Source organism: Panthera onca, chromosome X (assembly GCF_046562875.1).
Source record: "Panthera onca isolate mPanOnc1 chromosome X, mPanOnc1 haplotype 2, whole genome shotgun sequence".
Taxonomy (NCBI): domain Eukaryota; kingdom Metazoa; phylum Chordata; class Mammalia; order Carnivora; family Felidae; genus Panthera; species Panthera onca.
The window spans coordinates 72,962,758-72,988,299 of record NC_138357.1 but is presented as its reverse complement, the minus strand read 5'-3'; the positions used below and the strand labels follow the sequence as shown (position 1 = coordinate 72,988,299).

Genomic DNA, 25,542 nt, shown 5'->3' with positions numbered 1-25,542 from the left:
ACATAAAATTGTTTCTGTATACTATCAATGGAAAATTGATAATCAAAATTAAGAAAAGAATAGTATTTACAGTGACACCAAATACTTAGTGATAAATAATCCAATAACTAATCCAAATTACTTAGGGATGAACCTGACAAAAGATATAAAAAATCTGAGCATTGAAAACTACAGAATATTGCTGGGAGAATACAAGAAAACCAAAATAATTGGAAAGATATATCATGTTTATAGGACAGAACACTCAGCATCCTTACGGTGTCGACTCTCCCTAAAGTGATTTATAGATTCAACTGCAATCCCAATCAAAATTCTTTCAGGCTCTTGTAAAAATTAATAAACTAATTCTAAACTTCATATGGTAATGCAAAGGACATAGAATAACTAAAACAATTTTGAAGAAGAACAAAGTTAGAGGACTAATATTACCTGATTTCAAGACTTCTTTTAAGCTTTGGTAAAATAGACAGTGTGATATTGGTGCAAAGTAGATAAATAGATTAATGGAACAAAATTAAAAGTCTAGATTATAGACTTACACATATATAGACAACTGATTTTTTTACAAAGGTGAGTAGGCAATTCAGTGGAGAGGGAATCATGTTTTCAATAAATGATGTTAGAACAATTGGATGGATATCTATATGAGAAAAAAGTAAGAACTTCTATCCATACCTTGAACATAAGAAAAAATTAACTCAAAATGGATTATAGACCTAAATATAATGTTTCTAGATAGATCATAAACCTAAATATAAAACTTCTACAAGAAAACAGGAAAGGGGCACCTGGGTGGCTCAGTCAGTTAAGCATCTGATTCTTGGTTTCAGCTCTGGTCATGATCTTGCCGTTAGTGATTTCGAGCCCTGCATTGGGCCCCGGGCTGACAAGTGTGGCGTCTGCTTGGGATTGTCTCTCTTTCCTCTCTCTCTGTCCTTCCCTTGCTCATGTGCACACTTTCTCTCTCTCTCAAAATAAATAAATTAATTAAAAAAAAAAAGAAAACAGGAAAAACCTCTTTGAACTTGGGATGGGCAATATTTCTTAGATATGACACCAGAACGTAATCCATAAAAAACTGATAAATTGGACTTCATAAAAATGAGGAACTTATGTTCTTCATTTTTTTTAATGTTTTTATTTTTGAGACACAGAGAGACACAGACCATGAGAAGGGGAGGGGCAGAGAGAGGGAGACACAGAATCTGAAGTAGGCTCCAGACTCTGAGCTATCAGCACAGAGCCTGATGTGGGGTTCAAACCCATGAACCGTGGCATCGTGACGTGAGCTGAAGTCAGTTGCTTAACTGACTGAGCCACCCAGGTGTCCTGAGGAACTTCTGTTCTTCAAAAGACAGGGTGAAGAAAATAGAAAGACAGTCCACAGAATGAGTGAATATATGTGCAAAGAATGTATCTGATAAAGGACTTGTACCCAAAATATATGAATAACTGTTGAAATTTATCACTAAGAAAACAAGCAACACAATTAAAAAACTGGGCAAAATATATTAACAGACATTTCACCAAAGAATATATATGGATGGATTGGGCACCTGGGTGGATCAGTTGGTTAAGTGTCCGACTTCAGCTCAGGTCATGATCTCACGGTTTGTGAGTTCAAGGCCCACATCTAGCTCTGTGTTGACAGCTCAGAGCCTGGAGCCTGCTTCAGATTCTGTGTCCGCCCCCCTCTCTCTGCCCCACCTTTGCTTGTGCTCTGTCTCTCTCTGTCTTCAACACAGTTGAAGCAGAGGATATCACCAAGGAGAGGAGATGAGCTCAGAGATGTAGTTAAGGTCAAGATCAGGTAGTGGCCTATAGACAATGGTAAGGACTCTGATTGAGATGGAAATCATCAGAGAGTTTTAAGGTGGGAAGTACCATACTGTGCTTCATATTTTAAGCAGATCATACACACTGGTACATGAGCAGGATAAAGAAGAAAGTGGAGGAAAGGCCAACTAGAAGGTTGCTGCAGTTAATGGATGGTGGTTTAGCCTAGGGTGAAAAGGACTTAACTGTTAGCTTTGGGGAATGAGGAAATGGCCAATATTATGGATATGTTAAGGTTTCTTACTAACATCTCAGAAGAGGTGGTTTTGAATGTGAAATAATAGCAAGTACCTCCAGATGGTACTTTCCAACAGGTGGCTGGAAATCCAAGAGATCAGTAGGGACTAAAGATATAGATATGAGAGTACTGTCATTAAGGGTATGATTGAATGCATGGAAATAAATGACATCACCAAGAGAGCAGAGAGGCAAGAGAGAACAAAGAAGACAAAGGATAGAATTGGGGATAGCACCCATACATTTTTTATTTTTCTGATAAAAACTACTTTTAATTACAAAAGTAATATAATCATATCACAGGAATTTGGAAAGTAGAAAAAAGAGAAAAATCTACAAAATCAAACCTCTTAAAGTGAACATTTTATCATTTGGAAGTATTTCTCCCTCCTAGGCTTTTTATATACATCTTTTAATTAGTATGCATGTAATCTTATATCCTATTTCCTCACGTAACAGTTTCAGAATAACCTACTATTGGAAGTGGGAGGATACCCAGCAAAACCGATAGAAGAAGTAGTTATTAGCCAAGGAGAATAACTTAAAGGAATAAGTGGCATTAGACTGTTATTGGTGACCTTGTAGAGGAAATACAGATGTGTGTATAGATGACCAGTTTTTAGCTTGGTGGCAAAAGAAGGAACAAAATCCTGAAGTGGTGGCTGGATCTAGGGAGGGTTTTTACAATGAGAAATATCTGAGTATGTTTATAGACAGAGGAAGGAAGCAGAAGACAGGGAGAAATTAAAAATGTTGTTGACAGGATATAATTAATGGTCACAGTCTCTACAGAAGTAGGAGGGTCTGGGAATAAAAGCAGGGAGTGAGGCAAATTTCTTTCTCTCACATAGGAGAGAAGAGACTCTAACATCATCTACTATAGTTCCTCATGTATAAATGAGGGGTTGAGGCCTGGGTTAAGAGAGGTGTGCTAATTACACAGCTAATCAGAGCTATAGCTGGGATGTGGACTTAGGTCCACCCAAACCCCTGCCCAGCCGAGGAAAACAAGTTTAATGCTTTCTTTCTGATCTATCCATAGGAGGGACATGCCCCTGTCTAGTCAGACAGAATAGGGCAAAACCCAGCAGCAGCTTTACTCCAGCTGTCAGTACTTTTCAAAATTTATATATCGGTTGCCTTCTTTCTGAGAGTCATCTTAGTGGACAATCCCTGATCTAGAACATTGGAAAGCCAAGTATAGGCTTTCAATAAAAAAGGAGGGGGGGGGGGGTTGGAAAGCTTTTACCTTAAGCTAGATAATGCTTCTCAACAGAGCTTCTTTCCTCTTCATCATAATGAAATGGAGGCTAGCAAAAAATCGGAAACAACCCAGGATGACCAACACTAGGGATGTGGTTTAATAAAAAGTGATCCAACAATAGTAGGGAATACAATGCAGTCATTAAAATAATAACTATGAAGACTATAGAAATGAAAACATGCTTATGATATAATGGTAAGATAAAACATAGGCTTCCATGTTTCCGATTCTGTGTCTCCCTCTCTCTCTGCCCCTCCCCCCTTCATGCTCTGTCTCTCTCTGTCCCAAAAATAAATTTAAAAAAAAAAAAAAAAAAAAAAGTTGAAAAAAAAAAAAAAAAACATAGGCTTCCAAATAGCATGTGTACCATAATTGCAATACATAAAAATCATATGTTCATTGTAGGTAACATTCAGAAAGGGAAAATGTTTATGTGATGGAATTATAAATGTTATGACTTTTAAATGTTCTTTGTTGTTTTTTATGTTTATTTATTTTGAGATAGAGAGAGTGCACGAGCGCACATGAGTTGGGGAGGAGCAGAGAGAGAGGAGACAGAGAATTCCAAGTAGGCTCCACGCTGTCAGCACAGAGGCCCATGTGGGGCTCAAACCCACAAACCATGAATTAATGATCTGAGCTGGAATTGTCATATGCTTAATCAATTGAGCCACCCAGGCACCCCTAAATGTTGTTTATTGTTATAACTTCTACTCAAATAAACATTTAGTAAATAAAAAGTAACTATTATGTCTTCTCCAAAAGAAACACTTATTTTTACAGTTGCTAAAAATAAATGTTTTTTTATGGGTAAATAAATTTAAGTGGAGACACAGAGGAGAACCTACTCCCATGGAATGTTCAACTTCTTCAGCATAGTAAACTGAGTCATTCAGCAGCAGTAAGTCTTCTGGCTGTCACAGACATTCTTTCTTGGGTTGCTCTAATGTAGCAACCCTCCTCTTTTCTCCCTTTCCTTCCTGCATGATTAGAAGCAGATGGCAGAAGCTGGTAGATCTGAAAGGGCAGCCCAGAGAGAGATTCCAGTATTAGGATCCTAGGTGTTAGGCCAGCAATAGTTCCATTTATTTATTTGCTTTAAATTTATATTAAACTTATTTTTTAAATTGTACTCCATGAAGAGAAAAAGAAAGAAATCATTTTTATCTGTAACCCCACCACAAAACACAATTGTTTCTGGAGATAAGCTTTTATAGAATTACAGTGAAAATGTCTATATAGTTGTATGTTCTATTTTTGCCTCTTAACCTCTTAGTGTTGTTGTATTTAGGCTTTTATATGTTTATTGCAGTCCTCAGAAATATGACTTATATTGCTTACATAATATTCCATTCAATCTATGTGTCTTAATTCACTTAATTACTCTGATTTTGTTGGACATTTGGCTAATACTAGTTTTTTGAGATTATGCATAATGGCATATGAAATGTGTTTCATAAAAAAAAATGTGCTTTGTAGATATAGTTTTCTTCTTTCTTTTGAATTATTACCTTACTGATAAATTTCCAAGAGTGGGATTACTATGTCAAAGGGCATGGATTTTTTTGATATGTATTGTCAAATTGCCCTTCAAAAGAGTTGTCCTAATTTATCCTACTGTTGGAATGCATATGGGAGATCCCTCTTTCCATCCTCTCCCTGCAAACCAAACCAACATTGTGTTTGGTAATATTTTCTATTTTAATAAGTATAAAATGGTTAATGTTCTTTAGTACCAGTGTGGCTGAATGTGTTAAATCGCATCATCAAAGAACCACGGGAATCTGAGATCTGGGATTGATATGGGTAGTTCCAGAATTATAATTAAGTGGGGTTTTTTTTCCCTGTGTGTGTGTGTGTGTGTGTGTGTGTGTATGTGTGTGTGTGTGTAAATTGTATGTTTCATGCCTTTTACAGTTGCCTAATGGAGTAGGTTGTTGCTGGAGAGGGGAAGAGTGAAGAGGGCAACTACAAAATTATCCATGTTACCCCATGCCATATGTCGTTCTTCTACACTATCTAAGAGATGCCAGGATGCCAGGTGTCTCCAGGCTGTTCAAGGAAGGAACGAGAAAAAAGCAAGTTGTTGAGTACTGCCAAGGGATGGATAAAACTGACAATGAAAAGACTCCAGTTTGCTTTTGATTTCTGGACCTCTACTGGTTTTCAGGCATACATAAAACCAAGAGATGTACAGGCATCTAATAGAAAACCTGTTACACAATACGTGAAGTGCTAGAAAAATTGGCAGAATTCTTCACAATCCTCCCTAACGTGTTCCTGAGGTTTCCCAATGGGCCTGCTCATGGGGATTGTATTTACTTGTACTTTGTTGCTAGGCAAAAATCAAGGTGTTGTATTTCAACCAGATGTTCTGAGTTGGGCTCTGCAAGATAGAGTAGCAAGTGAGACATGTGTTTTCCTTTAAACAGACCTTCTCGCCATCACCAGCTGCTTTCAGTCTCATGGGTGGATCTCTCCACTTGTCAGATTTTCTAGCTCCTGAGGATTTGGAAAAGCCACCCTTGGTATTTTTAATCATTTAGTCATTGCTAATTCTCTTACAAGTGTCAAAGTACACTCCCAACATTTTTCTTAAAACGCCCTCCTGGCTGCCTCTTGATCAGGGACCCAAGGGTTATGGGGCCTGCTGACCTTAAAGCAGTCTGATTGCAACAGTTCTTTCTAGTGTCCAGGAAATATGTGAAAGACTGAATGGACAAAAAAGATTACCGGATTTCCTGACTTGTGCACTTTTCTGTGTTCTGTACTTTTTGTTGGCTTTGAGCTCTTCAAGAACTGTATAAATTGTGAAAAACCGATAGTATTGCAAAACATTCTTATCCATAGAAATGCAAATGAATTTTGTGTGGTGTAATGTAATTGGTTATTGTCCGATGGATATTGACCAGTTTTGCATCTATTTGAAAATTCGTTTCAGCATTCATAATTGCCTATTGGAATCTATGTCCTTCGAACTGGTTGTAACATCTTACTGCTTCCCTCATTAATTAATGAGTTAAATAAAATGTTTGACATGTGTTCCTATTATATTTGCATGAGAATCATGATTTTACCTTAAAAAAAACTATCCTTTAACACTAGTTTGCCTTTCTTTTTTTTTCTCAATATATGAAATTTATTGTCAAATTGGTTTCCATACAAAACCCAGTGCTCATCCCAAAAGGTGCCCTCCTCAATACCCATCACCCACACTCCCCTCCCTCCCACCCCCCATCAAACCTCAGTTTGTTCTCAGTTTTTAAAAGTTTTTTATGCTTTGGCTCTCTCCCACTCTAACCTCTTTTTTTTTTCCTTCCCCTCCCCCATGGGTTTCTGTTCAGGTTCTCAGGATCCACATAAGAGTGAAAACATATGGTATCTGTCTTTCTCTGTATGACTTATTTCATTTAGCATCACACTCTCCACTTCCATCCACGTTGCTACAAAGGGCCATATTTTGTTCTTTCTCATTGCCATGTAGTACTCCATTGTGTATATAAACCACAATTTCTTTATCCATTCATCAGTTGATGGACATTTAGGCTCTTTCCATAATTTGGCTATTGTTGAGAGTGTTGCTATAAACATTGGGGTACAAGTGCCCCTATGCATCAGAACTCCTGTATCCCTTGGGTAAATTCCTAGCAGTGCTATTGCTGGGTCATAGGGTAGGTCTATTTTTAATTTTCTGAGGAACCTCCACACTGTTTTCCAGAGTGGCTGCACCAGTTTGCATTCCCACCAACAGTGCAAGAGGGTTCCCATTTCTCCACATCCTCACCAGCATCTATACTCTCCTGATTTGTTCATTTTGGCCACTCTGACTGGTGTGAGGTGATATCTGAGTGTGGTTTTGATTTGTATTTCCCTGATAAGGAGCGACGTTGAGCATCTTTTCATGTGCCTGTTGGCCATCTGGATGTCTTCTTTAGAGAAGTGTCTATTCATGTTTTCTGCCCATTTCTTCACTGGGTTATTTGTTTTCCGGGTGTGGAGTTTGGTGAGCTCTTTATAGATTTTGGATACTAGTCCTTTGTCCGATATGTCATTTGCAAATATCTTTTCCCATTCCGTTGGTTGCCTTTTAGTTTTGTTCATTGTTTCCTTTGCTGTGAAGAAGCTTTTTATCTTCATAAGGTCCCAGTAATTCATTTTTGCTTTTAATTCCCTACAGCTGAGATCAGAGAGGTCTTTTCCTGCTTTCTCCTCTAGGGTTTTGATGGTTTCCTGTCTCACATTCAGGTCCTTTATCCATTTTGAGTTTATTTTTGTGAATGGTGTGAGAAAGTGGTCTAGTTTCAACCTTCTGCATGTTGCTGTCCAGTTCTCGCAGCACCATTTGTTAACGAGACTGTCTTTTTTCCATTGGATGTTCTTTCCTGCTTTGTCAAAGATGAGTTTGCCATACGTTTGTGGGTCTAGTTCTGGGGTTTCTATTCTATTCCATTGGTCTATGTGTCTGTTTTTGTGCCAATACCATGCTGTCTTGATGATTACAGCTTTGTAGTAGAGGCTAAAGGCTGGGATTGTGATGCCTCCTGCTTTGGTCTTCTTCTTCAAAATTACTTTGGCTATTTGGGGCCTTTTGTGGTTCCATATGAATTTTAGGATTGCTTGTTCTAGTTTTGAGAAGAATGCTGGTGCAATTTTGATTGGGATTGCATTGAATGTGTAGATAGCTTTGGGTAGTATTGACATTTTGACAATATTTATTCTTCCAATCCATGAGCAGGGAATGTCTTTCCATTTCTTTATATCTTCTTCAATTACCTTCATAAGCTTTCTATAGTTTTCAGCATACAGATCTTTTACATCTTTGGTTAGATTTATTCCTAGGTATTTTATGCTTCTTGGTGCAATTGTGAATGGGATCAGTTTCTTTATTTGTCTTTCTGTTGCTTCATTGTTAGTGTATAAGAATGCAACTGATTTCTGTACATTGATTTTGTATCCTGCAACTTTGCTGAATTCATGTATCCGTTCTAGCAGACTTTTGGTGGAGTCTATCGGATTTTCCATGTATAGTATCATGTCATCTGCAAAAAATGAAACCTTGACTTCATCTTTGCCAATTTTGATGCCTTTGATTTCCTTTTGTTGTCTGATTGCTGATGCTAGGACTTCCAACACTATGGTTAACAACAGCAGTGAGAGTGGGCATCCCTGTTGTGTTCCTGATCTCAGGGAAAAAGCTCTCAGTTTTTCCCTGTTGAGGATGATGTTAGCTGTGGGCTTTTCATAAATGGCTTTTATGATCTTTAAGTATGTTCCTTCTATCCCGACTTTCTCAAGGGTTTTTATTAAGAAAGGGTGCTGGATTTTGTCAAAGGCCTTTTCTGCATCGATTGACAGGATCATATGGTTCTTATCTTTTCTTTTATTAATGTGATGTATCACGTTGATTGATTTGCAAATGTTGAACCAGCCCTACATCCCAGGAATGAATCCCACTTGATCATGGTGAATCATTCTTTTTATATGCTGTTGAATTCGATTTGCTAGTATCTTATTGAGAATTTTTGCATCCATATTCATCAGGGATATTGGCCTGTAGTTCTCTTTTTTTACTGGGTCTCTGTCTGGTTTAGGAATCAAAGGAATACTGGCTTCATAGAATGAGTCTGGAAGTTTTCCTTCCCTTTCTATTTCTTGGAATAGCTTGAGAAGGATAGGTATTATCTCTGCTTTAAACGTCTGGTAGAACTCCCCTGGGAAGCCATCTGGTCCTGGACTCTTATTTGTTGGGAGATTTTTGATAACCGATTCAATTTCTTCGCTGGTTATGGGTCTGTTCAAGCTTTCTATTTCCTCCTGATTGAGTTTTGGAAGAGTGTGGGTGTTTAGGAATTTGTCCATTTCTTCCAGGTTGTCCACTTTGATGGCATACAATTTTTCATAGTATTCCCTGATAATTGTTTGTATCTCTGAGGGATTGGTTGTAATCATTCCATTTTCATTCATGATTTTATCTATTTGGGTCATCTCCCTTTTCTTTTTGAGAAGCCTGGCTAGAGGTTTATCAATTTTGTTTATTTTTTCAAAAAACCAACTCTTGGTTTCGTTGATCTGCTCTACAGTTTTTTTAGATTCTATATTGTTTATTTCTGCTCTGATCTTTCTTATTTCTCTTCTTCTGCTGGATTTAGGTAGGCTGCCTTTGCTGTTCTGCTTCTATTTCCTTTAGGTGTGCTGTTATATTTTTATTTGGGATTTTTCTTGTTTCTTGAGATAGGCCTGGGTTGCAATGTATTTTCCTCTCAGGACTGCCTTCACTGCATCCCAAAGCGTTTGGATTGTTGTATTTTCATTTTCATTTGTGTCCATATATTTTTTAATTTCTTCTCTAATTGCCTGGTTGACCCATTCATTCTTTAGTAGGGTGTTCTTTAAGCTCCATGCTTTTGGAGGTTTTCCAGACATTTTCCTGTGGTTGATTTCAAGCTTCATAACATTGTGGTCTGAAAGTATGTATGGTATGATCTCAATTCTTGTATACTTATGAAGGGCTGTTTTGTGACCCAGTATATGATCTATCTTGGAGAATGTTCCATGTGCACTCGAGAAGAAAGTATATTCTGTTGCTTTGGGATGCAGAGTTCTAAATATATCTGTCAAGTCCATCTGATCCAATGTATCATTCAGGGCCCTTGTTTCTTTATTGACTGTGTGTCTAGATGATCTATCCATTTCTGTAAGTGGAGTGTTAAAGTCCCCTGCAATTACCACACTCTTATCAATAAGGTTGCTTATGTTTATGAGTAATTGTTTTATATATTTGGGGGCTCCTGTATTTGGCACATAGACATTTATAACTGTTAGCTCTTCCTGATGGACAGACCCTGTGATTATTATATAATGCCCTTCTTCATCTCTTGTTACAGCCTTTAATTTAAAGTCTAGTTTGTCTGGTATAAGTATGGCTACTCCAGCTTTCTTTTGGCTTCCAGTAGCATGATAAATAGTTCTCCATCCCCTCACTCTCAATCTAAAGGTGTCCTCAGGTCTAAAATGAGTCTCTTGTAGACAGCAAATAGATGGGTCTTGTTTTTTTATCCATTTTGATACCCTATGTCTTTGGTTGGCACATTTAATCCATTTACATTCAGTGTTATTATAGAAAGATATGGGTTTAGAGTCATTGTGATGTCTGTGTGTTTTATGCTTGTAGCGATGTCTCTGGTACTTTGTTTCACAGGATCCCCCTTAGGATCTCTTGTAGGGCTGGTTTAGTGGTGATGAATTCCTTCAGTTTTTGATTGTTTGGGAAGAGAAGACCTTTATCTCTCCTTCTATTCTAAATGAGAGACTTGCTGGATAAAGGATTCTCGGCTGCATATTTTTTTTCTGTTCAACACATTGAAGATCTCCTGCCAATCCTTTCTGGCCTGCCAAGTTTCAAAAGAGAGATAAGTCACGAGTCTTTTAGGTCTCCCTTTATATGTTAGGGCACGTTTATCCCTTGCTGCTTTCAGAATTTTCTCTTTATCCTTGTATTTTGCCAGTTTCACTATGATATGTTGTGCAGAAGATCGATTCAAGTTACGTCTGAAGGGAGGTCTCTGTGCCTCTTGGATTTCAATGCCTTTTTCCTTCCCCAGTTCAGGGAAGTTCTCAGCTATGATTTCTTCAAGTACACCTCAGCACCTTTCCCTCTCTCTTCCTCCTCTGGGATACCAATTATGCGTATATTATTTCTTTTTAGTGTATCACTTAGTTCTCTAATTTTCCCCTCATACTCCTTGATTCTTTTATCTCTCTTTTTCTCAGCTTCCTCTTTTTCCATAATTTTATCTTCTAGTTCACCTATTCTCTCCTCTGCCTCTTCAATCCGAGCCGTGATCCTTTCCATTTTATTTTGCATCTCGTTTAATGCGTTTTTCAGCTCCTCCTGACTATTCCTTAGTCCCTTGATCTCTGTAGCAATAGATTCTCTGCTGTCCTCTATACTGTTTTCAAGCCCAGCGATTAATTTTATGACTATTATGCTAAATTCACTTTCTGTTATATTATTCAAATCCTTTTTGATCAGTTCATTAGCTGTTGTTATTTCCTGGAGATTCTTTTGAGGGGAATTCTTCCGTTTGGTCATTTTGGATAGTCTCTGGAGTGGTGCGGACCTGCAGGGCACTTCCCCTGTGCTGCAGTGTATAACTGGAGTTGGTGGGCGGGGGCCGCAGTCAGACCTGATGTCTGCCCCCAGCCAACCACTGGGGCCACAGTCAGACTGGTGTGTGCCTTCTCTTCCCCTCTCCTAGGGGCGGGATTCACTGTGGGGTGGCATGGCCCATCTGGGCTACTTGCACACTGCCAGGCTTGTGGTGCTGGGGATCTGGTGTATTAGCTGGGGTGAGTAGGCAAGGTGCACAGGGGCAGGAGGGGCAGGCTTAGCTCGCTTCTCCTTAGGTGATCCACTTCAGGAGGGGCCCTGTGGCAGTGGGAGGGAGTCAGACCCCCTGCCAGAGGGGTGGCTCAGCAGAAGCACAGCGTTGGGTGTTTGCGCAGAGCAAGCAAGTTCCCTGGCAGGAACTGGTTCCCTTTGGGATTTTGGCTGGGGGATGGGCGGGGGAGATGGCGCTGGCGAACGCCTTTGTTCCCCGCCAAACTGAGCTCTGTCATCCCGGGGCTCAGCAACTCTCCCTCCCTTTGTCCTCCAGCCTTCGGGCTTTCTGAGCAGAGCTGTTAACTTCTGACCTCCCAGATGCTATGTCACGCTTGCTGTTGGAACACACTCCATCTGGCCCCTCCTCTTTGCAAGCCAGACTCGGGGGCTCTGCTTGGCCGGCAGGCTGGCCCTCCGCCCCGGCTCCCTCCCGCCAGTCCGTGGAGCGCGCACTGCCTCTCCACCCTTCCTACCCTCTTCCGTGGGCCTCTCCTCTGCGCTTGGCTCCAGAGACTCCGTTCTGCTAGTCTTCTGGTGGTTTTCTGGGTTATTTAGGCAGGTGTAGGTGGAATCTAAGTGATCAGCAGGACGCGCGGTGAGCCCAGTGTCCTCCTACGCCGCCATCTTCTCTGTCTGCCCTAGTTTGCCTTTCTATAGCGGTTTTACAAGCCCAATTGGGCTTCTGTTTTTGCCTGTTTGTCTGAACTGGGAGTATTCACCTCCATTCACCAAGATATTTTCAATTTAACTTTTTTTTCTGAAAAGGGGAAGAATTCAAAACTACAATTATATTAGCTATAACTTCAACCAATGCTTCCTCCAGCCAGCTCTTCTTAGAATTCTGTTCTCCAGCTTTCCCAAAAGACATTTTTGGAAGAAGCAAATTACTTTCACATCAAGTTTTTGGCCTCATCAGAATCTGCAGAAGGAAGTCCCCTGACTTGTGCAGAATAGGTCTCATCTTCCCCTTGGAGGTTGGAGCGTCTCATGATAAGTCAAGTGGTAGTGTTCCAGTGGGTTCTGACCTTTCCAAAAGTGCAGTTTTATGTAGAAACCATTTGTAGTAGAAACTTTTCATTTCCCCCTCAAATTTAAAAATGTTAAGTGTACATTTAAGGGACAGGTTAGCAACTGCTTCTTCACAATTAAATGTTACTAATTAAAGAATTAAGATCAGTTGCACAGTCTTTTTTGGTGGAGGGATTCTGAAACAGTTAAGGTAACATTTGAATTTGCATTCGACTGGTAGAATGCAGGAATCAGACTGGGTAAATGGAGGACTCCCTCAAGGCAAAGGACAAAGGAGGCAGATGACTGGGAGTTGGCAGGGTATGGGACTAGGAGTCAGAAGCAAGGCCAGTGATTTCTGTCAATTTCTTGTTTCATTCTTTGAGTTCAGCAGAAGTTAAACAAAACTATTTCATGTGCTTTGAAAATGCTTTCAGATTGTCAGGTATAGACACATAAGCTAATGGTTAAGGCAGAAAGGAGGGAGGAGCAATTGGCTCTAGTTTAGTTAATTTCATTAACTCGATGGGCATGATCATTGATCTTCCTGGGCTTCAGTTTCCTGTTCTGAAAAATAAATGGGTTGGACTAGCTGGTCTCCAAAGGGCCTTCTAGTTCTGACCTCTTAAGCCAGCTGTAGAGGCTGAGAAAAGAAAATGGTCATGATTTTTGGAACTCTAGGCTTAAACAAAGTGAAGTTCTGCTTTATCAAGCAACTTGGCACATTCCTAAGGGCAGCTTCTTTCCCTCAGGCATGGGCTTGGTGTCCCAACTTCTGCTTCTTTGGATCCCACTTTCTGTTGCTAGGTAAAGCTCAGATTCCAGACTACTCCCAAAGGACTCCCTTTGTAGAAGCTTATTCTTCGGTGGCTATTGCTATAAAGCACATTCCAGTCAAACAAAACTTGTATTCCTCGAGTTATGAAGATAGGTTTCCACAGGAAAAGACAAAACACATAAATTGACTGAGTTGAACTGAACTTGTATGAAAAGAAGGGGTAGATGGTGCTCAGGACTGTCCCAAAGACTGTAGCCAAAGACTCTATTGCAAAAAATGAATATTCCATGTTAATGTTGTACCATCTTGCTCCCTTGCAGCAAGGATTTTTTATCTCCTTATCATTGATTCATTGGTTTCTGCAAACATTTCTATGTCTGCCATGGGTGCGGTCATTTCTTCCAGCAAATTAGAGGTCTTCTGCTCTTCCCCTTCTTTTGTGTGTATTTTACAATTTTTTCATTATGAAACGTGCTCAGCGTTCTGTTTTACTTTGCTTTCCACCTATAACAGTCATCTTCTCTCCATCAAACCCTTCTGCCTTCAAACCCCTGCTTAAAATTCATCTCTGCAGAGTTTCTATCTGTAACAAAGATCTGGTAAGCACCTACTTGAGGTACACCCTGTGGGGGCTACAAGTTCCCACCCTTTGAAGAGCATTGGCTATAATGTGAGAAATGAGACATTCAGACAGAATGGGAGAAGGATCAGTAATTGTGAGTGGCATGTTCTGAGTGCCAGAGCTGTATTGGCAAAGTGTCCTGGTTGACAGCACTGTGGGCAGGTAGGATCAGGAGGGGAAATTTGAGTTGGGCTTTGAAGAACTTGGTGATTTTAAATAGGCAAAGGGGAAGTGGCAGGATATTGGAAGGAGGAAGGGGAATAATGTCAGCAAAAGGTAAAAAGACAGGAATGTAAACTTTTGTTCTTGGACAATGGGAGCTACAGTTATGCAGAGGCCAAATTTTGTCAAGGCCTAGCAACAATGTGGATGAAATGGTAGTTTAGGGACAGATTGGAGAGCCTTGGATGTCAGGATAAGAAGTTAGGTTACTATCAAGTAGTCAGTGAGAAGTTATTAAGGGTTACTGTACAGAAGAATGATTTGATGGGCCCAGATTTAAGCACATTCATCTAATCATAGTATACACAGTGGCCTTAGAGTTGGGGCAAAAGGACGGTGTCAGCAGCAGCCAGGCTGGTGGGAGAAGAAACTCTGACTTCCAGCTGCCACTCAAGGAGACTGTGCCACACACAGTCTCTGTGTGTCTAGACCTATCTGTCAGTAGTTGGGAGATTAGTTAGAGAAGAAGAGTATGGCATTTCTGAGCCAATTAGACCTGGATTTCGAATTGAGACTCTACCACTTAGCTGCTACATGAATTTGGGCCAGTCATCTAACCTTTCTGTTAAATGCCTCAGTTTCTTCATCTATGAAATGTTCATAATACTGACGTGCCACAGAAGTTAGTGAGAAAGGCTAGCACATAGGAGATAAACATTCAACCAATGTTCCTTTCCTTCTTTACCCCCTCCTCTAATTAGTTGTGTGGCCTGTGACATGTTTTTCTCTGGGTGAAGTTGCCTCATGTACAATGAGAGAAATGTTCTTCTTACTTTACTATGCTGAAAGAAAAGTCCTTGCCAAGCAGTAACACATCTGACCAGTCTTCTTTTCTCCTTTCCCTTACTCTGGTAGGGGAGAAAGTTAATCTATCAACAAATATTTATTGAGATTCTGTTATGTGTTGGGTACTGCCCTTGGCCTGATAGATAAAGCAGTAAACAAAAATAGAGTCTGCCCTCATGGAACTGATATTCTAGCTGTGGCTTCAGGGGAGTCACACAATAAGCAAATGCATATATAATATGTCAGGTGGTGATAAGTGCTAAGAAGGAAAACATAGCAAAGGAAGGGGGCAGAGAGTGATGGGAAATTGGTCAAGGAAAGGTTCTCTGATAAGGTGACATCTAAGAAAAGACCTGGAAGAAGTAAGGGAGAAGCCATGTAGCTATCTGGGAGAAAGAATAGCATTCCAGGCAGAGGGAAGGACAAGTAAAAAGACCTGTAAGTGGGAGCATGCTTTGCAAGTTCAAGGAACAACAAAGAGGTGTCTGGGGCAGAGTGCAAGGACAATAGTAGTAGGAGAGGACCCCGGGAGGTGGCTGTAAATCACATCATGTAGGGCCATGGCAAGGACTCTGAAGAAGATGGGGGAGCCATTGGAGGATTTGGAGCAGAGGATTAATAGGCTCTGACTTAAAATTTTAACAAAAATCCTGTGACTACAGGGTAGAGAATATAGTATGGGGTGGCAAGGACAAAAGCAAAAAGCGTAGAGACCCAGAAGACAGCTAAAGTAGTAATCCAGTGAGAGATCTTGGATTAGGGTGGTGATGGGGAAATAGTGACAAATGGTCAGGTTCTAGGTATATTTTCTTTTTGTTGTTGTTTAAGTAACCTCTACCTCCACTGTGGGGCTCAACTCACAACCCCGAGATTAAGAGTCACATGCTCTACCAACTGAGTCAGCCAGGTACCCCCTAGGTATATTTTGAAGGCAGAACTAACAGCATTTGCTGACAGATTGGATGTGACGTGTTCAAAAAATAGAGGATTCAAAGATAACTTCAGTGTTTGTCTTGAAACATGGGAGGTTGGACTTGCCATTTGCTGAGATTTAAAAGACCAAGGGAAAAGCACAATTTGGGGAAGAAAAGTTTTGGGTTTGGTTATGTTGAGTTTAAGATGTCTATTAGACATCCAAGTGGAAATGGAGAGGAGGAAGTTGGATATATGATACATGAATCAAGAGTCCAGGAGAGGGTGATGGGAACATAAGGGTCCTATCTTAACTTTAAGAATGCAAAAAGAAGGGGGCAGGCATTTGGAAAGGGCAAAGAATGTAGATGCATTTTTATGTGTTCTTGAGTACTGTTATATAGTTTTCCTCTCATCTCCATTTGGTGGAAGTCTCTTAGATAGCAAGGACTAACATTTACTGTGCTTTTATTATGTGCCAGACACTTTGATATATAGCATCCCATTCAAGCACAGTTATATCACAAAACATATGTTGTCATCTCCATTTTACAGATGAGAAAAGTGGGGATCTGCAAGACAGGCAAAAATTATCTGCCTAATCCACACAGCTGGTAAGTGAATATGCTGAGATTTAAACCAGGAATCAAATCCTAAGCTCATGTTCCCCCACAACTACCTATCTGCTTATCACCAAGTGGGTCAGAGAGTCAACTCTGATTTCTTTGTCAATGATTTGTTCTGTATATTAACCAGAGCTAAGAGGTATTTAAAACCAGCCCCTGCAGGGTGCCCGGGTGACTCAGTAAAAGTGGCCAACTTTGGCTTCGGTCATGACCTTTGGTTCTCGGAGTTTGAGCCCCACATCTGGCTCTCTACTGTCATCGTGGAGCCTGCTTTGCATCCTCTGTCCCCCCCCCTCTCTGCCCCTCCCCTGTTACACTTTTTCTCTCTCTCTCAAAAATAAATAAACATTAAAAAAAAAAAAAGTAAAACCAGTCCTTGGCCAGCTCCTTATCATATTCCACCAGAGGTTGTCAACTTGTTCTGAAAATTTATTATTCAGGTATTGTCAACTAATATTATTAAATTTTTTTAATGTTTATTTATATTGGAGAGAGAGAGAGAGAGACTGAGCACAAGCAGGGGAGGGGCAGAGAGAGAGGGAGACACAGAATCTGAAGCAGGCTCCGGGCTCTAAGCTGACAGCACACAGCCCAACATGGGGCTGGAACCCACAAACTGTGAGGTCATGACTTGAGCTGAACTCATATTATTTTAATATTAGGCCTAAACAACATTAGGAAGGTAAACTTGATGGGACAAAAAGTCAGTGAAGTACTACAAACCAACTATATTTGGATTTATGGGTCATTAACTTTTCTAGATTATTCACAAGTACAATAGCAGTCCAAACAAGAGGATAATTGCACAGTTGTCATTTGGTTTGATTTCCTTTATATCTTTTTATGATGTGGTATACAGCTTTGCACACAGTAGGTGCTTCATAAGTGGTACTGGCAGGCATCCCTTGGCCCACTTCCCTTTTTGGAATTCTAGGCAATGTAGGTTACCATAGGAGACTTCATGCACCATTAATTTGACAAACAATACTGGTGCCTACTATGTGGTAGGTGCCACACTAGTTACTGGGACTATCAACATGGAAAGGATGTGGTTCTTACCATCAGAGAGCTAATAGTTCAGTGCTGAGAAAGCATGTGAAAAAAAGAAAAATACAATGTGGTAAGTGATATCATTGAGATATGCTCAGGGTACAGTGAAAGCATAATGAAAAATCTATTTGGAATGAGTTGTGGGTCTATACCAAAGGAAACACATGATTTCATTCTTGAGGAAGTTATCAGCTGCCCAAGGTGGGAGCATTCCAGGCAAGTCAGCTTGTGCAGGGGAGCCTGGGTGGCTCAGTCAGTTAAGCATCCAACTTCGGTTCAGGTCATGATTTCACAGTTCGTGGGTTTGAGTCCCACATCAGGCTCTGTGCTGACAGCTCAGAGCCTGGAGCCTGCTTTGGATTCTGTGTCTGCCTCTCTCTCTATGCCCTACCCCCAATCATGCTCTCTCTCTTTCTCTCTGTCTCTCTGTCTCTCTCTCTCTCTCAGAAATAAACATTAAATAACATTTAAAAATAAATCAGTTTGTGCAAAGACACAGATGTATGAGAAATGCCAATGAATTTAATTTTGTGGGAATACGGGTTCCTTGTAGGATGGTGGGAGATGAGGTTGGAAAGGCAGATTATGGGTCATGATAAGGAGCTGATACTTTGTCTCCTGGAATACATGAGCCCAGACAGGTAAGGCAAATGGGTGACAAGGGCAGTAATGGAGACTAGATGAAGGAGGTAGGGATGACTGTGTGGAACTTGACTGTTCCCACTTGTTTCAAGGGGTTAGTTCTAACTGACTGTAGCCATATTGGAATGTGGATCCAGTGTTAGCAGGTTTTTTGGGTTTTTTTAGAGAAAGAAAAGCAGGAGATCTGGATTTTTTTCATGTGAAATCTCCTGATTTCTAAATGGTGGCAATTAATTTTTTTAATTCAAAGTTTTAGCCAACACTGCACCAAACACAACACATCTGTTTGCTGGGTGTGGCCAGTAGGTTGTCATTTTGAGACCTGTGCTATAGGGGACAGGGTATTTACAGAAACATAGAAGCTAACTGAGGTAACACTTCAAAACACCTTTTTAAAAAATGTTTATTTATTTATTTTTGAGAGAGCATGAGCCCAGGAGGGGCAATGAGAGAGACAGACAGAGACAGAGAATCCAAAGCAGGCTCCTCACTGTCAGTGCAGAGCCTGGTGTGGGGCTTGAGCTCACAAACTGTGAGATCATGACCTGAGCTATGGAGATCCTGACCTGAGCCAAAGTCAGATGCTTAACCAGCTGAACCACTCAGGCACCCCTCAAAACATTTTTACAGAATAACCACGTACATTCTTCACCACATTGCTTTATTTCAACATATCTACTGCATATGAAGACATATGTTCTTACTCTGGGGAACCAAAGTGAGGTTCTAGGTCAAATGTAACTTGCAGGTCTTCTGAGGGTAATGGTGCAACCCAGGGTCTTGGTCAGGCTGTTAAAAGCCTGGTAGAAGAGGGTAAGCTGAGACCAGTAAGGCTCCTGAGCACCACTACCAGGAGATGGCTGCTATTTGTTTCCTTTTCACTTTAGGGAAACAAGGGGCAGCCTTTTTGAACTGTGTATACAACCAAATTAACATAGCCAGTGATAACACAGATAAAACGCAATGTTATAGTTGTTAAAGTCCAAACTCCTCTATTTACCATTGGAGAAACTAATGTTTCTGGCCAAAAAGTCGCTGGCCAAAAAGCCCAGTGACTTGCTCAGAGTGACCCAGAAATCCAGTGGCAGGGTCAGGTCTACAGACTCCTAGTGTAACATTCTTTCTAATAATCCTAGGCTATGATAATTAAGGTAAATCAGCCCAGTAGTTCCCCTCGCATCTAGAATCCCTAGACAGAACAAGCAGGACTTGAGATTAGCTTAGTTATTAAGTGCCCTTTTTAATTTTCTTCTTATCATCTCATGGTGATATTCTTTGCAAACTTTATACTTCATGAATAAGGGCCAATGAGGGGGCAAATAGATCTTTCTGAAGCACTGAGATCATTCACAAAGTGTCTGGAAGAAAACTTGGCTGTGGCCAATATATTTAAGGTTTATGAACTCTGTGCTTTCTGGACAGACCTTTCCATTATATGTTTTGCTTTTGTTTCATTGTTTCTCTTCTCTTGTCTTCTTTTCTATATCTCCTTATTTTTCTTCTTTCCCATCAGCCAAGATCTGAGGCCTACCCTTGACAAATCAATAAACTGCTAATTGTTCATAACATGGGAATAGGAGTACATAGTGATCAAGAAGCATACATATTTCCCCTGCTATGGTCATTTAGCTCTCTATAATAGACTAGTAACTCTTGTAGATATTGACTGAACTAATCCTTTCCATCCTTCATTTCAGGGTCTATTGTTCTGACATTTGCCTTTTTTTGGGGGGGGGGGGTTGCTCTGAACCCTTTTCTTATTGGTTCAGCTGTTGAAGATGCTGCAGTTGCAGCCATGTACATCTGGAACATTTGGCTGACTTGTTGAACTTCCCCCAGGGACTACTCCAGGGAAAGGAGGGGAGGAATGGAGAGGCCAGAACAGTTGCCTGCAAATAGAGATGCCAATATTGCCTGGTCATTCTGTGGACCACCGTTGTAAAAATCCACCTCATCTGGCCCTCAATTTCCCCATTTGCTCATTGAAGGCACATATTCTCCACTCAAAAGTCCTGTTGCTGAGGCAGAAGAGAAACTCCACTGGCTGTGGATTATCTCATGCAGTACTTTCTACATTGTAAAGGGACCAATACATATTTGTTGAATTAATTAATGTGTCAAGAAATCTTAGGGGACTGTTTGAACCTGCGTGGGACAAAGTCATTTCAGTTCCACCTGGCACAGGTAGATTTCTTGGACACTTAGAAAGAGGCCCCAGGCTCACTCTAGGAGTGGGGCTGCCTTAGTCCCACCCCAACCTCATTCCTTTTGGCTCCCAGGCTCCTGGGTCTCCTTTTCTTTTGGCGCGCCACCGGATTGCAAACACAGCAGGCATGGTTTCATTCCAAACCCAGAACTGTTTTAATTAGTTTAACGTCTGTTAAACGCTTTGAAGATTGAAAGCAACAGATAAGTGCTGGATGATGTTATTAACAACTGCAGTTAATTGCAAACATTTCTATTAATTCTAGTTTCTGCCTCCTTTTCTTTGCTGTACTTTCTTTCCAAGGTGCCCCAATTCTTCTCAGCCTCCCCCTCTTTCCTTTCTCCTGCCCACCCTCCCCCCACCCATACAGGCGCTGTAGGGTTAAATTGGGGCGGAGTCCAGGGATGAACGACAGCGTTGGTCACCAACTGAAACAGGCGCAAGCGGGAAGAGCTGGGTGGGGCCGTCCGGCTGAGGCGAACCCACACGCCCCCAGGCCCCGCCCCGTGGCTGGAGGCCCTGGGTGGAATGGCAGGGGGCGGGGCGCCAAGGCTTGGCGGGTCGGTGGTTGGGCGTGTGGGCAGCCGCTTGGGAGATGGGGCGGGGTTGGCCTCGGCCTCCTCCCTCATTCTCCCCGCGGGCCGAGCCGCCCCTCTCCCGCCCCTCCTCCTCCCTTTCCCACCCCTCGGAGTGGAGCTGCACATGCGGCAGCTCCCAGCTCGGTCCCGCCCAGCCTCCGTTGCACTGGAACGGGTCCCTACAGCCTCCAGCCGATGGCAGGGCGGTAGCCGCCTGTCAGGGGTCCTGAACGGCTGAGGAAGACGCGGCGGCTCCTGGGCCTCAGAGAGTGGGTGTCTCCGGAGGCCATGGGCTACCCCGAGGTAGAGCGCAGGGAACCTCTGCCCATGGCAGCGCCGCGGGAACGGGGAAGCCAGGGCTGCGGCTGTCGCGGGGCCCCTGCCCGGGCGGGCGAAGGGAACAGCTGCCGGCTCTTCCTGGGTTTCTTTGGCCTCTCGCTGGCCCTCCACCTGCTGACATTGTGCTGCTACCTGGAGTTGCGCTCCGAGTTGCGGCGGGAACGGGGAGCCGAGTCCCGCCTTGGCTCCGGCACCCCTGGCACCTCTGGCACCCTGAGCAGCCCCAGTGGCCTCGACCCTGATGGTCCCATCACCCGCCACTTCAGGCAGCCACCACCACAGCAGCCTCTGGAACCGGGCGAAACCACACTCCCCCCACACTCCCAGGACGAGCACCAGGTGAGTCACCTAGTAGGGGCGGCGGCGGCGGAGGCCCCCTCCCCTTGTGCTCAGGGCGGGGGCCCTCCTCCACAGGGCCCTGAGGAGGACTCTGCCACCTCCAGCCAAGTTGTAGGGCCGGACTGGGGAGGGGGCAGGCGAGCAGGGGAGAGGTCGCCCCGGGGTAGGCTGTCCTGGGTCCGGGTCTAGCTCACCCAGACTCTTAGGACCCCTGGACTTGGGAGCCCTGGCTGGCGCCCGCCGCCCCCAGCCATGGGCTGCCGCGGGGAAAGTTGGCGGCTCTCCCGGCCGCGGAGGTGCGGGCGCTGCCCCTCTGGCGGACTAACGGCCCCTCTGCTCCTGGTGAGATTTTCTGCCCGCGGTGCTTGTTTTTTCGTGTCCAGAGCTGATGCCAGCACTAGCAGGCTCTCCTTTGGAGTTGGAGCTGTAAACAGCTGTAATAACTGCTCCACAGTTGAAATAACTTTTAATCGCATTTTCAGCGCGGGTCCTTGTGCGCTGACCAGAACTTGGGCTTGTTCACACTTACCTGCAATTTGAGACTGATTGTCCTCCGTGTTCTAGTGAGGATCAGCGCCCCTGTGGAATTCTGGTAGAACTATGCCATCTTGCTAGACAACTTCTGAACAGCAATTTTAAAAATCTATGGAAATAAAACTCACCCTTTGCATGCCGGTTCTGACTCTTTTTGGGGGGTTAGGTAGGGTGAGTGTGAAGGCTGTTAACCACTGCTAGTTTGAGAACAGGAGTCTATTGATTGGAATAATTACTCAGGAGTAATCTTTCAAGACCAGTTACTGTTTTGTTTGTTTTGCAATCTTTATGGTGTTTGCGCCCTTGTTAGCTAACTATTAGCTTTGGTGTTTGTCTTCTACATTTTCAGCTCTTAATGCAAGTAAATGTAATGCATTTAAAATAAGTTTTCTCCTCACTGCCATATTTTGTCATGTGAAATTTAAAAGAAGTAAGGATCCAAGAATCCTTTTGAGGTGGTTAGAGAATAACAGTGAATTTATTTTGGGAAAGAGGGCAAGTTGTGCAAATGAGTTTCTTGAAGTGAGGGACCCAGGGTTTCTATATTTACTACCACATCATTGTCATACTCTGTAAACATTATTTGTGCTATTATTTGTGGTATTTTGACCATGCATCCAAAGCTGGCATCACATTCATGATAAAACTGTAATGTTAGGATGGGCCATATATTCTACATTGTGTATTATAAAGTTACCCTGAACCTAAAAATGTCTTGCTAGCACACTCCAACTTATATAACAGTTTATCAAAGAAGAGAATCAATAGACATGTTTCTCATACTTGAAACTTTAAACACTGTAGCTAAATGATAATTAACTAGGATTCTGGCTTCCTTTATCCATCCCCCGCCCCCACAGCGCCCAGTGGAAATACTTAGCAGCTGAACATTGATATTCTGTGAAAAGATAAAGGAATTGAACTTCCTTTCCTTAGTCAAATGGTAGCCAAAGCCTTTTGGTATTTAGGATGGACAGACCTATGTTTATATATTGAGGATTAGCAGGACAGCTGTGCTCTAGGGCTTCTGTGATAGTGTGGGACTCTTACAGATCTATAATGGCATTTAGTCACCTTGTCCTTCACATGGCACTTCAAATAGTTCTGTCTAGGTTTAAATACAGATCCCTATTTTCTGTCCTTTATTTCTGTTTTAATCTTTTTTGAGCAGTAGCAACAAGCATACTGGCTCTTTACATTTGCTGGCATCAATTGGAGTCAGAGATTTGTAGAATTGTGAGGGGCTATATAAGTCCATTTTGTTTGATCCCCTTGAATAGCACATACGCCCTGCAGGGGGTGGGAGGCAGTGATTTGTCCAAGGTCATACAACTCTGGTCACTGGTAAAAGGGAGGTTGGTTTCTTGACTCCCAGTACAGTGCCTGTTCCCCTGTAGCATATAATTCCTGGAGCCTTTTTGAGGAAAGCGGGGTGGAGCTCCATAGTACCATTCTTGCCATGTACAGAGCTCAGATTTATATCATTTTCTTTTACTCCACCTATATTTTGGTCAGACTAAATTTAACATGTATTCCTTACTCTTCTTAAACTTTACTTTCAGGAGAATTGAAGTATAATTTAAAGAAATTTTAGCCCAGATTCAAATTATGTTTCTTTTGAGGATGTTAGTTTTAGTATACCCACCTCTCCCCCCCAAAAAGGCAAAAAGTTGATTGGCTATTAGAGTTAAACTGATACTGCTACATCTTGGGTAAAATTGCTAGTACCCTGGTGCACCCTCTGCTGGCTTTGCAGGGACATTTTTTTTTTTTTTAATTTTTTTTTTTTCAACGTTTTTTTTTATTTATTTTTGGGACAGAGAGAGACAGAGCATGAACGGGGGAGGGGCAGAGAGAGAGGGAGACACAGAATCGGAAACAGGCTCCAGGCTCCGAGCCATCAGCCCAGAGCCTGACGCGGGGCTCGAACTCACGGACCGCGAGATCGTGACCTGGCTGAAGTCGGACGCTTAACCGACTGCGCCACCCAGGCACCCCGCAGGGACATTTAATTGCAATATCTGCTGACAGTCAAGATTCTAAGTTGTGCTGACATTCTGATTCATAAACAAGGAAGTAAACAGCCTTGTGGGATTTGGCCACGTAGGTCATATTTTTATATTTTAGTTTTTCAACACAAACAGCTGCTCTTACAGAAACTCTTACATGGAGAGGAAGAAAGATAAAAATATACACCCTTTAATGGGCAGAACGTTCAGGTTTCTCACCAGCTTATTTGCAAGGAGTAAAGACAAACTGATGAGAATAAATTACAGAAAGACCAAGTGGGCAAAACAGAGGCACTTCATTGTATAAGGTCATGCACACCTATTCATCTTTATGAGATGATAGGCTCAGTTATGACTCAAGAAAGGGATCTAGAGATCACTGAGGAGGTTTACTTGTATCCCTCAATTTAAAAACTTTTAAAACAAGAGGGGCACCTGGGTGGCTCAGTCGGTTAAGCCTCTGACTCTTGATTTTGGCTCAGGTCATGATCTCACGGGTTCGTGGGATAGAGCCCGGCATTGCGCTCTGTGCTGACAGTGCAGAGCCTGCTTGGGATTCTCTTTGTCTTTCCCTCTGCTCCTCTCCCCTGCTCATTCTCTCTCAAAAATAAATAAATAAACATTAAAAAAAACTTTTAAAACAAGATACAGAAGGAAATTAGGGCAGTTGGGATACATAACAGAGAGATCAGCAAAATTCTCCAACGGAATTGTTAGAAAAGCCTCCCCAGTGGAGACGTTGCTAATGATAAAAAGTGAGAGGGTCGCTTCAGACCTTTTAGAATCATAACTCTCTCCTTTAGCTGGAGTAGTCAAGGAATACCTGTAGATTTATCTGGCTACTCACAGGAGATGATATGAAGATCTAGGTACATCTCATTTTCTGAGTTAGACAGTACACAATATGATTGTTAGAGTAAAATAAAAATAAAAATAAAAATCATTATTGATCATTTTGTGAAGAAGTTGCCCCAGTTGTGATTGTGGTCCCCAAAGTGAGTAATATGGTGGGCAGCATCAGTAAGGGTGTTGAAAATAATGACAAAACAAAACCATTATCTTTTCTATGTAAAAGAACAAAAAGTGGATTTGGATCCATAATCATATAGGAAATTCTGACGGTCACTTCTCAAGAAAGTGATAACAGCTGATAAAAGTCTCCAGAAACCCA

At 41.9% G+C, this 25,542-nt stretch overlaps 1 protein-coding gene across 5 annotated transcripts in view; it reads left to right on the top strand.

The window, feature by feature from the left end:
• The first annotated feature begins 21,097 nt into the window (after positions 1–21,097).
• EDA (ectodysplasin A) overlaps positions 21,098–25,542 on the top strand; it is a 415,885-nt gene continuing 411,440 nt past the window's right edge. The window contains exon 1 of one of the 5 annotated variants that reach the window (XM_081794023.1): positions 21,098–21,828. In XM_081794023.1, the coding sequence (XP_081650149.1) occupies positions 21,439–21,828 (390 nt within the window). In that variant the 5' untranslated portion in view covers positions 21,098–21,438. The remainder of the gene's footprint in view (positions 21,829–25,542) is intronic. The other 4 variants (XM_081794025.1, XM_081794024.1, XM_081794021.1 and 1 more) reach the window with 4 other exon arrangements.